We start from the raw sequence: 15674 nt of genomic DNA, 5'->3' as shown, positions 1-15674 counted from the left end.
TAAAGATAATTTGTTTGAGTTTGCGATTATTGCCTTGTCCACACGTACACAGGTATTTTTTAAAATGTACCTTTTTCTTGGGCTTTTGTCCACATGTAAACAGCGTCTTAGGTCACTGAAAACGGAGCTTTTGCAAAACTCCACCCAGGGTGAAGATTTTAAGAAACTCCGTTGTCAGCGTCGACATGTAGACAGTGAAAACAGAGTTTTTGGCTCGAAACGTCAGATTGTGCGCCGTTGTCCACTTTGTTTAACGTCAGAGCGCGCGCTGTTTGTTGTATATATTAGGGGAGTTTGAGCAATGGCAGACTTAGCCAAAATAGTGCTTGTGCTAACCTTGCTGACAGGACTTCTTACATGTATATAGATAAATGTTGAATCACTCTCGCATTATATTGATCAACATCGTCGGAATGTGCGCCATGGTTTTCAACTTAACAGGACTGGCAATTAGGCTTCTGATTGGCTAACATGGCAGTACAGTTAGTGTTATAATGCCGCCTGTTGGTTTGGCATGCTCTTGACAGCGCATTTTAGCGGTTTCATGTGGACGGAAATTTTTTAGAAGACCATGTTCGTGTGGACGAGGAAAAACACCGTTTTAAAATATACCCGTGTACGTGTGGACAAGGCATATATCGACTTAGAAGAGTTCGCACACGTAAATGTTAGCAGTTTTTTTAGCCGGTTACAAGGAAATTCATTGTAAACAAAACACGGCAGATATTTTGGCGTGCTGGAGAATCGCAATCAAATGCTAGTCCGTCACTTCCGATAAGTACAAAACGTTAGTGTTCCATTTAGGACAGAACTTACCCATGGTAGTGTGAACTACAGAAGGAAGTGCGCAGTGCGCACTACGAACTACATCTCAGTGCACTGACGCAAGTGCGCAATTTCGGACACACCGATTGTCTTTTAGAGTACTTATGTGAATTATCAAACACACACTGAACTAGAAACTGAAAACAATGTTTAACAAAATAAAATACAAAAATAAAAACAATAAAAAATAACACCACCAGTGACTAACTTTGCATTTTACATTAAAATACAAGTTTCCCCCGCTATCCAAAATTAGTGTTCCTATGAAACCTTTCGTAAGCCAAAATGGTGAAAAGTGAAGATGCAATTAGCATTAATTTATATGGGAAAAATTTTTCAGCGTTCCTAGACCGAACTAAAGAACTTGCCAAATTATACTAAATAACACACAAAATTTAAAATCAGTGAAGTTTCACTTACCAGAATAAATAGTTATGCGTTACCTAACTAAAGAGATACATTATGAGGAATGCATCCTTAGATGATTTTGCTGTTGTGAGATTATCATAGAGCGTACTTACACAAACCTAGGAAGCTTTCTACACACAGGCTATACGGCGTAGCCTAACCCTAACCCTTTATTATAAAACAAAAAAAGATTTTCCCAAACTGTAGGATGTAAGTGTTCTAAGGATATTTCAGGTAGGCTAGCCTATGATGTTTATTCGGTTATTCCCTCTGAATTAAAATGCATTTTCGCCTTAAGATATTTTCGCCTTTTGATTTATCGGAACGTAACCCAATCGTAACCTGGGGCTGTATAATAAATACATAAGCCAGTAGCATAGTTGCTTATTATCTTTGTCACATAATATGCACCTACATAACTGTATGTGCTATACTTTTGTATGAGTGGCAGCACAGTAGGTTTGTTTACCCTGGCATCACCATTTTTCAGCTCCGTTATAATTTTATGGGACCAACATCATATGTGCAGTTCATTGATGACGGAAATATACATGCCTGTATATTTATAATTGCCTTGCTGATAAACGCTAAACACTATTTTCGCTTTTCTCCTTTTTTTGCAAAAGTTTAAACAGATACTAATGTAGGTCTTTTGTAAAACCGAAGTGGCATAAAAATTCACAAAGTAGGGGATGCCTGTATATGAAATTATTGGAATTAAACCCTTAATTTTGCATGCATGATAACTACATGTTAAATAGTCACGGTAGACTTTTTCGGATTAATAAAAGTGATGCAACCATCTCAGTTCTTAATCCAAATGGTTAATGACCTATAAAGTCAATCCTGCTGTGAACTGTCAAAGAAACAGATAAGATAGAGAGGCAGTTAAGGATGATGACAGTGCAGTGAAATGAGCTGCTTACTGGATGGTATTCTCCCTTGGCAACAATCAGTCATGATGTTTACTGCACATTTCAGTGGACTGGCCCAAGTACGACCTCATCATTTTGTCATAAATTACTGCCAAATAGATGAGTACTCAAGTAAAAAGAAAAAGGTAAAGAGCCCACAGCATAGCATGAAAGGCATGGCCTCTCTGAAAGGCAGCCTACCTCCATGTCGCTCTCCGACTCGTGGATAGTGTCCTGCACTAAGCTCTGCAGTCGACTCTCAAACATCCTGCTCTCCTCAATCACTTGATAGGCTTCATCTCTGCAACAGAAACAGGGCAGAGTCACCTCAGACAATCATGATACATTAGGATTAGCTAACATTCTAGATGAGCATTTCTTGTGCTGCATAACCGAACGTTTCGGAGTATCATTATGATTCATATAAATGGCTGATAAAGGGAGAGGTTCGGCAGCATGACATAGCATTGCGATCTGAAGTCACAGGAACATTAATACAATGGGATGACATCAGAGGGCTGTGGGTGTGGCCTTACCGTGACTGGCTGGGCTCTAGGCTGGCGGAGGGAGGCTGGAGTGACTGGACGGAGGGGGAGCCACGCCCCCCGTCAGGGCTGCCACTCACAGGGCTGCGTACCTTACTCTGCGTCACACAACAGCAAGGAGGAAAAGAAGTTCACAGACAGCACAATGGATGAGAGCAGTTCAGGCACTACTGCAGCATCACTACGAAAGGTGCTTAACTCACTGACAGCTGTGTTTAAAAGGAAAGTTGCTTTGGATCAAGGAAAATCAGCAACTAAACATATGTCAACAATATGCAAGACAGATGTTTATAGGCGAATGCGGCAGCTCTTTTCCAAAAACACGACTGGATGTTTGAGTCACTCTTTCCCCGCTTGGTGCCAGTCTGGCCTGCCGGCGGCCGACTCACACAGGCCACTTTGAGCAGATTCCAGAGCTCTCTCTGCCGCTTCTCCTGCAGGGCCATGAGCGCCTGCTCCCTGTCAGCCATCTGGCTCACCAGGCCCTCCACACGTGGCAGCAGGTCCATGACGCGCTGCCGACACACCACCGTCTTACTAAGGAGGGAGGGAGGACCGGCGTCAGCCACCGTCATGGGATAGCGGCCTTGGGGAGCTCAGGCGGCTTGCTGACCTCAGGTGTGTGTAGAAGTCCCTCAGCTTCTTCTCGTAGAACTGCACCGCCTGAACCACCAGCCGCACAACCTCCTGACAGTCACCTGAACAGCGCTGCTCTGGGGGAGGGGGGGCAGGGGGTGTCAGCACGCATCACACTGGAGTGCTTCAATAAGAGAAGCAGCACCGTGGAGTGCAGACGTACCTCTGGGCTTCTCTCTGAGGCTGCGGAACAGTTCCATGGCCTTCCCTTCACTGCAGAGAGATGCAGAGAGCCCCTTACTGGCCAGCTTGAAGTTTCACCACCTCCCACACACATCATTTTCCCTCTGATTCTTTATGCAGATATGTCCTACGTCTTATGATTTGAGCCATTCCCCCCCGATGCCCTGTACCCATCCTCCCACAATCCCTCCCTCCCTCTCGCTCTGGGCTACACCAAGCAGCTCTAGTTTTTACTCCTTAGCCCCTTTGGATTGTCAGTTCTCAATGCAAAGCCATTCTAGTTGTATTTCTGTTTCTAGTGGGTGCCACTCACAGCGTGTCCAAGGCCTCCCCCGACCGCCACGGCTGCCTCTGGATGTCCACGATGTGTGTCTGCAGTGACATCATCTCTTCATCCAGGCTGCTCACTTCCTCTGTCTGAGAGACATGCGTTTGGACACATGGACAGTCACTGACAGAGACTCTATCACTTCCAGCTACTTGTCTCACAACCATCTGACTGATCAGCCCTGCAGATACACGATGACCCACGAGATTCTAACAGACCTGAGCACAGGTGACAGCGGTGTCCTCCATCTCCCTCCAGACACTCAGCATTTTCTCAGAGGCTGTAAAGAGGGGGGATTACTTTCACCATGTTTACATCTGCAAACCTGATGCAGTATAAACAGACAGAGAAAGCATTAAGGTGGGGGGGTGGGGAAGGCTGTGACCCCACACATACCGATGCCTGTGGTCCTCTGCTCCTGGTACTTGTCCATGTCAATATGGAGGCTGGACATGAAGAAGTCCAGCTTGGCCCGCAGGCGCTGGTGCATGGACACCATCTCATTCTTCTGCTTGGACAGGGAGCTGTTGTGACGCAGCAGACTCATGCTGTGGGGGTGGGACGACGACATGACGTCATAACCTGAAAGCTGACTGGCGAAGCCCTAGAGAGGCCCAGCTCTTGTACTTCGCAATTCAGCCTCAACTCTCTTTGGACAAGAGCATGTGCTAGATTACTAAATGACAATGTAAATGACACACTAAACTGCTCCATGTCCAGAGGCATAATCAGAGATGCAAGTGGCTAAGCATCTACAGCGCAATGTGACACTGATAAGGTGACAGGATGACGCTCGGAGGGGTGTGCACCCACATGGCGGCCTTCTGGCCCTGCTGGAGCCGCTGCCAGTCCTCCTTCAGGGTACGGATGGTGTGCCAGGCCTGGCCGTAGGTGCGGCGCAGGGGGCCGTAGGGAAGCTGCCGCTTGGGCTCCATCTCTGGGGGGGGGGGGTGCACACATGCACAGAGGGATCAGTGCACTTAAAGGAAAGGCATCTACACAACACAAGCAGGGCTTGGCAAGGATTCAGAGGACCAACGTTTAGGCAGCACACTAGTAGAAAGCTCCTCCCAATTTAAGAATGACGTCACCATACATACTAACGCAGAGATGCAGCATAGAAACAGATGTAGGGAGTCAGTGTCAGGACAGGGTCCCAGACAGGGCAGTCAAGCGGGGCAACGGTGGAGGTGGGGTGGGCGGGCAGGCAGTGGAGGAGATCAGGGCGGGGCAGCGGAGGAGATCGAGGCGGGGCAGTGGAGGAGATCAGGGCGGGGCAGCGGAGGAGATCGAGGCGGGGCAGCGGAGGAGATCGAGGCGGGGCAGCGGAGGAGATCGAGGCGGGGCAGCGGAGGAGATCAGGGCGGGGCAGTGGAGGAGATCGAGTCGGGGCAGCGGAGGAGATCAGGGCGGGGCAGCGGAGGAGATCAGGGCGGGGCAGCGGAGGAGATCAGGGCGAGGCAGCGGAGGAGATCAGGGCGGGGCAGCGGAGGAGATCAGGGCGGGGCAGCGGAGGAGATCGAGGCGGGGCAGTAGAGGAGATCGAGGCGGGGCAGTGGAGGAGATCAGGGAGGAACAGTTACGGTCAGCACACATCTCCGACGTCCTCTGGTGGCTTGGAGCCTGCACTCACGCACAAAGCGGATGTTCTCGGGCAGCAAGCGTGGGTTGAACTGTGGCTCGTAGCTGCTGCAGCTGCGGTCGAACAGGAATACAAGGGGCAAGTCCGTCCTGCGCCCGTCGATCAGCTGATGCACCGAGAGGGCAAAGTCAGCCATGTTAGTGTCAGTGACACATCCAGCACTTTCCATCTGCCTAGATTCTAATAACATCCGGGATGTTTAAACGAAGTCCAGCCGGTCGCTGGTGCCCAGGAAGGGCTAGCTGTCACACGTGACCGTAATGTGACGGGGACACGCACGCTGTAATCCACGGCGCACTCCAGCACGGAGCGCTGCGGCTCCAGCGCCAGCCCCGCCTCCAGCAGCAGCTCCTGATTGGCCATGGGGATGTGGGTGTCGCAGGCAATTCGCTCCTGCAGCACAGCAACCGTCTCACCTTCCTGCACAGGGTACGTGTGGATCTTCGCTGACACCATGTTCAGCACGTGGACCAGCTTTGGAGGACAAGGACCACAGAGAAAGAGCGAGATGGAGAGTAGGACAGCCATCACTGCTAATGTGAGATGTTGGCATTTAGCAGAGTGCAGATATCACTCCTATAATGCAGTTTATACTACAATGTCCAATTTCACTGTCACCTCTGACTGATACACAAACTTCAGCATCACAGACTGATAGTAAATATTCAATTCCGATCCCAGCTCTGTGCATGTTCTTCCAATGATGTTTATAGGTGAAATGCTGTCCCTAACTTAGTGTGTATATGTGTGTGTTTGCCCTGCAATAGCCTAGCATCCCATCCAGGGGGTCCCCGGTCTTATGCCCTGTGTTTCCTAGGACAACCACCAGCCTTAAGAAAACCCTCTACTGGATAAGATCTTATGGAGAAAGAACAGAAGGAATTTTAATACTGATTACAGAAACACTGCCTTTCTGTAAACTCACCAATCTGGTTGCTTACTGTGGCATTCATATAAACTGCACTGCAAATGGAAAGTAGGTCTGACCATATTTGTACCAGTGACACCCTCTAATATTTAGCATGTGTAAAATGAAAAGTGCAGAGGGAAGCAGGGCGGACGTGTGTCTCCACGGTCACGGTGCCTCCATTCAGAAGCTGCAGGTAAGCGGGGTATGGTGGAGCAGATGTCAGAGAGGAGACCAGGCCTAAGTTCTACTTCAAAGGACACACTAGTCCATCTTTCAGGCTACCATGTACACTCAGCTAAGCTATAGTGCTGCTGAAAGTGTTTCAGCCTTTGCATGCCTCAGGCAACCTCAAAAAAGTTATGCAGGTGCAAAGACGGACTGGCAGCCTGTGTTCCACACCACGGCTCATGCTGCCTGCACGGGGATTAGCTCTAGTTTCAGCACTGCTCCGTACTGGATAAGACCCTATGGAAGATTGATGGATGTATATACTGGTGGGTGATATGAAGATAAATGATCGTGACCAGTTGCAACCGTATCCTCGATTCAGTGTTTCACAAGAATTGTGAGACAGCACAACTTAACACTATTAGTACAACAACAGAACAAACCTCCAAGCACTGATCTTGCAATTCCTGAATGTTCAGAGACTGCAACAGTACTACAACAAAAGCAAACCGAAGTGAAACAAACCAATTTCAGCCTGCATAACGTCTCAGCACTGTCTGTATATCTAACTTCAATTACCTGCCTCAGTGGATCACAACTTAGTAACTAAATCTAGAACTAAGAAATCTTTTATCACAGTTGAAGATGCGCCTTCGTTCACATCTCACATCGATGTGTCTTGGCCACTCAACACCACATTGGCGGATCATGGTTTTCTCCCTCCTCAGACCTCTCTCAGCAAGTACTCACCCTGGCTGACCGCGATCACCCCATAAGCCTTGCCATTTCAGAAATGCTCTGACCCAGTTGTCTGACCATAAATATTTGGCCAAAATCACTCTTGCCCATTTCTTCTGCGTTCAACATTTCAACTACAAGTACCGAATGTTAGCTTACCATCTAAAATATCCCAAACCATAATACACTCCATTTTAGGAGACAGTCACATGGGAGTGGTCATAATGTTTTGGCTCAACAATTTGTGATCTGTGTAGTCAACATTGCTCTGCACAGATTCCGCTAAGAGTGGTCAACTGTTAAAAATTTCAACACAACAATCTGATTGCTCACCTCAAGGAAAGACACAGGAAAGACTATCAGGAGTTTCCGAAAAGCAAATACGTTCCAGTTAAGTAGGCTGCAGTACTACCAACTAACACTACTCTGTCAGTAAAGCAAGCGTTTGATAGCACAAGAAAATTCAGTTCCGACTTGAACTGACAGAGTAGCGTTAGATATTACTTGAAAAGTAATATTACTTACTTAAAAGATATTACTTGGAAAGTTATGTTGTTCATCACACGTGACACTCAGCCCTGCTCTGTAGTTGTGGACACCGGCTTTCAGTGATTAATAACACAACTGTAAGCAGCAGAATATTTCAAATGTGTAGCTGAGCACAAATACGATATTCTAAATTTACTTGTATTCCAACTGCTTGTAGCAGTTACTGTTCAGATTAGTAACTTTATCTTTATTTGTAAGCCAAGTGTTGGTAGCAGTCACAGTATAAACACTGCAGTAAAGCCATGCATTTTTTTGTTTTGTTAATATTAAGTGATATAAACATTACTTGACATGTATAATGGTAACTGAAAGCATTTAATGCTGTCAATATATATGATGCATAGTGTTTCAATTGTTTCCACTTGCCACCACATTTCTACTGGGTTAAGCCCTGAGCTTTCCAGCACATGGTATGTTCCTCTTCTGCGGTAAACATTCAGTCCCAGTCATGCCGCTGTGCCCGTTCTGAGTGTAAATTCCGCTCATGTCCTGTAAACCTCTTCTGAAAGGTTTCACTATGAATACAGTCAAGTTGTCCTTCCTGATGGTAATTCCTCTAGAAATAAAAATACCTCTTAAACCCTAACATGCCCACAATTCTGCCTCAGATCATTATGTCACAGTATCTTCCCAATTTTAATATTTTTGTTTGTTCATAGCCAAAAATCCCCAGACCATGTGATTTTTCCTGTTGCTTTGAGGGATAGCTGTAAAGGATTTGCATTGTTTATAAAATGACAGAATTTAATTGAAAAGGGTTTTCATGAGAAAAAGTATGATAATGATGATTAACTTAAACTTGCATGTCACAGTACATACAGTCAGGACCATAAATATTTGGACAGACGTTTCTCAATTTTTAAGTTCTATACATTACCAAAATAAATTTAGATATATAGTTTATAAATAAAGTCAGATTCAATTGAAGTGCAGATTTTCAGCTTTAATTCAGTGGGTAGAATAAAAACATTGCATAAAAATGTCGGGGAACTAAAGTAATTTTTCTACACAATCCCCTCCTTTCAGGGGCTCATAAGTAATTGGACAAATTAATATAACTGCAAATAAAATGTTCAGTTCCAATGCTTAGCTGAAAACCCAATGACTGCCTGAAGTCTTGAACTCATGGACATGACCAGACGCTGGGTTTCCTCCTTTCTAATGCTGTCAGGCCTTTACTGCAGCAGCTTTCAGTTGATGTTTGTTTGAGGGTCTTTCTCTCTGTAGTTTAGTCTTTAGCAAGTGAAATGCATGCTCAATGGGGTTGAGATCAGGTGACTGACTTGGCCATTCGAGAATATTCAACTTCTTTGCTTTAATAAAGTCCTGGTTTGCTTTTGCTGTTTTGGGTCATTGTCCATCTGTATTATGAAACGCCGCCCAATCAATTTGGCTGCATTTGGCTGGATTTGAGCAGACATGATGTCTCTGAACACCTCAGCACTCGGCTGCTTCCAATCTGTGTCACATCATCAAGAAACACTAAAGACCCAGTGCCACTGGCAGCCATGCACACTCAAGCCATCACACTGCCTCCACCATGTTTTACAGGTGATGCGGTGTTCTTTGGATCATAAGCTGTTCCAGCCCTTCTCCAGACTTTTTTCTTCCCAACGTTCTGATACAGGTTGATCTTGGTTTCATCTGTCTAGAGAATGCTGTTCCAGAACTGTGCTGGCTTTTTCAGATGTTTTTTTTTTTAGATGTCCAATCTAGCCTTTCTATTCTTAAGGCTTATGAGTGGCTTGCATCTTGCAGTGAACCCTCTGTATTTGCATTCATGCAGTCTTCCCTTTATGGTAGACTTGGATATTGATATGCCTACCTCCTGGAGAGTGTTGTTCACATGGTTGGCTGTTACGAAGGGGCTTCTCTTCACCATGGAAATGATTCTGCGATCATCCACCACTGTTGTCGTCGTCCGTGGATGTCCAGGCTTTTTGGCGTTGCTGAGTTCACCAATGCTTTCTCTGTCTTTCTTTCTTTCTTTCTTTCTCAGGATGTACCAAACTGTGGATTTTGCCACTGCTAATGTTGTGGCAATATCTCAAATTGTTTTTTCTGTTTTCGCAGCCTAAGGATGGCCTGTTTCACCTGAATACTGAGTTCCTTTGACCGCAGGTTGTATGTTCACACCTCAATCTTCCAAATGCAAACAAGACACCTCAAATCAACTCCAGGCCTTTTTTCTACTTAATTGATAATGAAAGAACAAAGGAATTGCCCACACCTGTCCATGAAATAGCTTAAGTGAATTGTCCAATTACTTTTGGCCCCTTTAAAAAGAGGATGGCGCATGTTAACGAGCTGAAACTCCTAAACCCCTCATCCAATTTGAATGTGGATACCCTGAAATTAAATCTGAGTCTGCACTTTATGTCCATGCCCATTGTATAACTTCAATTGGAATATATTTCAGTAAACTGGTAAAATAGTAAAACTTGTGTCAGTGTCCAAATATATATGAACCTAACTGTAACTGTATATTTAAACTTAAGTTAGCTACTGGAAATGCCCCAAGCAGCATTTTCTATGCCTGTTAATAATTATTCATAAAACAAAGAGATAGGAGTGGAACACTAAAAGATGAACATCGCCAACAGCCTAGACCCAAAATGGCATAATTATGTGGGAATCATGGAATGACAGAGTGCTGTACTGCATGTCAACAGGATTCTTTTAAATAACTAAACAGTCAGTTATTAACCAAAACGCTTAAGACCACTTTCACAACAGCACCTGAAATCACCTGAACGACCCATGGGGCTTGACGATGCGTCACCCGAGACTGAATGAAAGTGGCCTTACGTAAATCTGAAAACATCCACTTAATGTACCATCTTCTGATGAAACTTGCGAATTCTCCAGGGAATTCTTCTGCTTGGTTGATTAACTTATTCCCACTCAAGTACTAGCCTGACTTTACTTAAGTGAAGCTTGACAAAGGCAGACTGTGGTACCACATCAACCACATATTTAGATGAACCGTGGCTCCAATCAATTACCTTTAAACTGACACACAAGCTCTTTGCTTCTGTTAGCTTGCTGCCCTTTTAATAATAAACTTATTAGCATTATTACATAGGAAAGGAGGCTAAATGAGCCCTGTGAGCCCCATGAAAGCACATCAGATTGGGTGCCCAACCCAGACCAATGCAATTATGCTCCAAATTTTTGGAATTGTCCTAAGCCCCCCTTTACGGCACCCTGGACCGTAACCATTAAAATGAAACCACTACACAGATCACAAAGTACAGCCAGAAGGTGATGTGCTGATTCAGGATCTGGTGCACATGTAACAAATGAGAATGTGAGATGGTGACCTTTCATTGTCTGACCTTGAGGTCCAGAATGTGGTCTAAGGCGGCAAAGCAGCCATTCGGGCCGTACTGGGGGTCCTTGCCCCTCTCCTGGGGGGACAGCTTCAGCAGAAGCCTCAACCACCTCTCCAGCTTCTCGGACAGCAGCCTATAAACACGACAGACAGGTGTATGGATGGATGGAATCACATGCCGCTGACATGATTTTGCATTTTGAAAAATGTTACAACCACTCACACACAGAAATGAGAATCTGAAACTCTGAGCATTGCTTGACCTCTCATTTCAGCTGGAAATTGTGAAGTCTGCATGTCCGGAAAAACAACTTCCATGTAGGTGTGGCAGATGATAAAGAGACATTTAATTTTGTGAAGCTGTGGCAACACAGGAACTCAAATCACATAAATATGGTGGGAACTCACATCTGTGTAACACAGTATAGCCAACTTTTACACATAAGGGTCTGCAGCATTTCCAGAATGTCAGTCATGATCACATCATTTCATTCTTATAAGTCGGACATTTTGACAATATCATTCTCTGGATTAGAGAAGTGAGGATTTCTAAGGAACAACGAATATTGTTCAACTTTACCGTAACACCTCTGTAAAAAAGGTAATGGTTGTGAATGTGTGTGCAGTAGATGATATTAGGGAGCTTAAGTTGCTTGGATAAGAGCATCAGATAAATAAATAAATGTTAATGCAGATGGGGGCGATGGCATTTGTGTGTGGTGGTGTGTGCTGCAGCTGTTTAATGGTGGCATGGAAAGCTCAGGCTCTCTTACTTGTTCAGATTATTGGGTTGGGGCAGGTGTTTGGAGAAATGCACTTCATTCGCCAGGTCTTCATATATCATGATGTCATCGTCATGCTTCTGTTTTAACTTGGCAAACCTATAGGAGGCGACAAGCAGGGATGGGTAAAATGTTAATTTCAGTTTTCCGCGTGTGCTTTCTGCCTGTAGATGGTTGTCCGCATGGCAGCTTGTGTTCATACTATTATACATCATATATTTGGCTGCGGATGCCGAGTGTCGCGGTCAGTGCATGCATATAGCAGTGATGTTCCACCAAACCAGTAGAGGGCAGATATATAAACACAAATACAAGCATTGTAGTGAAATGGTAAACTTTTATCAATAGTTTTAAAGTTACAGTGGTACCTCAGTTCTCGATCTCAATAGAAGTCAAATTTATTAAAAGTCGAACCAACCAGTTCGAAAAAAAATGATCTAGAGCTCGATCTGAATCTCAGAAGTCAAACCGTGAACGCCAACCTAAGATAACTTGTACGCACGGGGAAATGAGTCATGCGGCACGTCTCTCAGCGGAAACAAAGGGTAAAGCTTCAGTCTTGCCTCACATTAGCTGTGATAGCATCGTGCATGTTTACACTAGCTGAATACATATATTTAGACAGTAAAACTACATTTAGACAATGATAGACAGTAACAGTAATTATTATTATATAATAAAATGCATTTTAAAATAAAGATTTCTTATTCATTATTTTAATAATAATAATAAACCATTAATACGTTTAATTATAATAATATTGTCGTGCCGAGCGGGGATGGAACGGAGACAAAGGCGCAGACGTCATGGTATCGGGGAATATGGGGTTTAATTAAAGGTAAGGCAGGCAAAACGCAGACTGACAATACAATGACCGGACTGGGGAAACAAACTGAAACACGGACTAAATACAGAGGACTAATGACAACAACCAGAAACAGCTGATCACACAGGGATTACACACGGGGTTAACGATGGGGCGTGGCACACGGAAGGAGCGGACGATCGGGGCAGAACACATTGTTTAGATACATTTATTTTCTTACTTTACAAATTACTGTTTTGATAAATGTGCTTAGATGTGTTTAGTACAGTTTATGCTCTTCTTGTTTTATCCGGTTCATTTTGTGTTTAAATGCTAAAAAAAAAAAAACACATTTAGGTGTAAGTTTTTGGGGCCGGGAACCAATTAATTGGTTTTCCATTATTTCTTATGGGGAAAATTCGATCACAACTCGAACTTTTTAGGAATCGATCCTGAGTTCTGAGGTACCACTGTATTAGTCAAGGTTTCCACAGTATTATGGTAATAAAGCATACTATGGTTTTTTGAAATCCTTACAACAAAATCAGTCAGAATTCCTCTCCCCCTGCTTGGCGAATTTTATCACCAGTATTTCAAAATGCTGGAATAGTGCTGCTTTGTAAAATATCATATACCTCAGTATAATGTCTGGACAGTATGAAGAATTAGATATGCGTGTACCTCCCTCCTCATGCGGCTGCTCACACAGTACAATAACAACTATTCTTCCGTGCTGCCACCTACTGGAACTACCTAATCAGACTTGCACTATCTTGAACATGCGCAGTCGATGTGCAGTTTCTGCTAGAAATCTGGGCTACACGTGCACCGTTTGCAGCTGTCTGCAACCAAACCTGAATGATGGAATTTTTATCACCTCCCCTCGTCTGCAACCAAAAAGTTGGGAAAGTGAAGCACACATTGGCCTTTAAGCCGCACATCATTTAATGTAATAACTGACCCACATAACCGCAATACATCTGTTCTGCAATTCCTTGTCCATTATCCAGGGTTCAGTGAACCTAGAAGCTATCCTAGGAGGCCCAGGGAAGGGGAAAACCCTGGATACAATGCCAGTACCACCTTAACATGCTCTTACATACGACAATTAAGACAAAAAACTATGCCACAGCAATCTGGAAGTTAAGAAGAAGTCAAATGTTACTACAACTATGTAAATAGAGTTTATCTTAAGTTTAGGTTAAGCTGTGACCTCACAAATTACTATTTGGATATCCCTGTTTTACATGTTGTACATAAACTTTTCACTGAACACTTCATAACACAATGAAATTTCCATGACTGCAGAGAAAGTCATAGTCCTACCCTAGATGATGCTGCCACAAAAAGCAGCATGCAATGTAAGAAGAAGAGAAACACTAAATAAATTATTACTGTTACGCAATTGGGGAGAGGGAAATACCCCCGAAAATCCAACCAGTGTCATTACTGGACACAACGTAGAAGATAGGAGACAGTTTACATTTCCTGAAAGTGCTTTTCGTAAGCAGCAGTTTATGATTTAGAATGTATAAACGACGACAGGAGAATGCAGGGCTACATGTCAAAACTGTTTGGGACAAGGAAGCAAACACTTATGTCTCTACGTAAGCATCTGAACCATCTAAGCATCTAACACTGTGGCATCCGTCAAACACGTATGACTCATGTTCTGATCGTCATAGAAACCCCATGCATTCCGTTATAGCTATAAGCAAAAGCTTTTATCCAAACAGACTTTTACTTGGTTTATACAGTTGGATAATATACTAAAGAAATTCAGGACAATAAAAAGGTATAACAGCAGTGACATGTGACAACCAGCACATGTACACAGGCAAGTAACTCATGCGCATGTACATAGTTAAAATGTAGACTCTGATAATGGGAAAAAGCCAGCTTCTTTCAATTCGGAAAATCGTGTTAAACAGGCACGTAAGAGCACAGGGTATCAGCAGCAATCATTTCCAGTAATTCTCCATGAATACAGGTTGGTATATAACACCTCTTCCGCTTGGCATTTAGCAGACAGATAAACAAGGGGGCGTAAAATAAAACTACTAATGGGTGATTTATACCAAGTTACAAGGTCAGGCCAAGGTTTCTGTTAGTGTAGCTGTGTGTAGCTCACTGTTAAAGAAATAAGAGGAAACTGATGAAGCTTGGCCAGGGGAATAGAATCCACCCTCTACTGAATGAACAAGATAACGGGGACAAACCCAGAGCTGCACCCATCACAGCTTTCATAGCAAAACAGCCAATGCGTCTTTCACAGCTACAAGGACCATCCGAATAAACGCAGTGCATTTATGTTGTTCTGTTAAGACGAAATGCCTGTATACCTGTTGTCTAATTTTAACTCACCAATTTTACCATTTAAGAACTAGCTAGCTTTATCTTATACAGGAGAGGCTGTAACTCAACTTATTGCCGCTATATTTGGTCTTCAAAAGGTCCCAGAACGCAAAGTGTTATTAAAACTCTGAAGTACCAATGAAACTCATACGTGTCGCAGCAGACCTGTACTAGATCAAATAATGTGCCGTCTAATAAACATGAGCTGGTGGCGTGGAGAGGTGCATGATGGTACCAGAGCACAGGCTGCCACGCGGGCAGGAATGGGCGGAAGCCGGTGATGCACTCAAACACCAGTGTCCCGAAGCTCCAGTAATCCACCGTCACTGTGTACTTCTGCTGCTCCACCAGCTCCGGGGCCTGGCCAAGGGCACAAGGGGCAGGAGAAAAGGAGCAGAACCACAGGAATTAATGGGGGAAAGGAACAAACAATTAGCTGGAGTAATTCAAGAACCACAGGGAATTAACTAAGAAAGTCATCAGGTGGTAGCAGGGCTCTGGGAGAGATGAAGATTAGGCAGAAAACACAAGTAAATTTAAAACCATTGGCCA

General features: G+C 44.1%; 1 protein-coding gene across 3 annotated transcripts in view; it reads right to left on the bottom strand.

Annotated features, from left to right (window-relative positions):
- ikbkb (inhibitor of nuclear factor kappa B kinase subunit beta) overlaps positions 1-15674 on the bottom strand; it is a 42661-nt gene that overhangs the window by 4485 nt on the left and 22502 nt on the right. For all 3 annotated transcript variants that reach the window (XM_072709126.1, XM_023832251.2, XM_023832250.2), the window contains exons 8-21: positions 15358-15482; positions 11954-12061; positions 11185-11314; positions 5761-5955; positions 5473-5587; positions 4653-4776; positions 4236-4387; positions 4058-4119; positions 3825-3928; positions 3492-3541; positions 3306-3405; positions 3082-3229; positions 2684-2790; positions 2349-2448 (exon numbers count right to left, since the gene is read on the bottom strand). In XM_072709126.1, the coding sequence (XP_072565227.1) occupies positions 2349-2448; positions 2684-2790; positions 3082-3229; positions 3306-3405; positions 3492-3541; positions 3825-3928; positions 4058-4119; positions 4236-4387; positions 4653-4776; positions 5473-5587; positions 5761-5955; positions 11185-11314; positions 11954-12061; positions 15358-15482 (1620 nt within the window). The remainder of the gene's footprint in view (positions 1-2348; positions 2449-2683; positions 2791-3081; positions 3230-3305; positions 3406-3491; positions 3542-3824; positions 3929-4057; positions 4120-4235; positions 4388-4652; positions 4777-5472; positions 5588-5760; positions 5956-11184; positions 11315-11953; positions 12062-15357; positions 15483-15674) is intronic.

This window comes from Paramormyrops kingsleyae, chromosome 2, assembly GCF_048594095.1.
Source record: "Paramormyrops kingsleyae isolate MSU_618 chromosome 2, PKINGS_0.4, whole genome shotgun sequence".
Lineage (NCBI taxonomy): Eukaryota > Metazoa > Chordata > Actinopteri > Osteoglossiformes > Mormyridae > Paramormyrops > Paramormyrops kingsleyae.
This window is presented reverse-complemented; position numbering and strand designations above follow the sequence as displayed.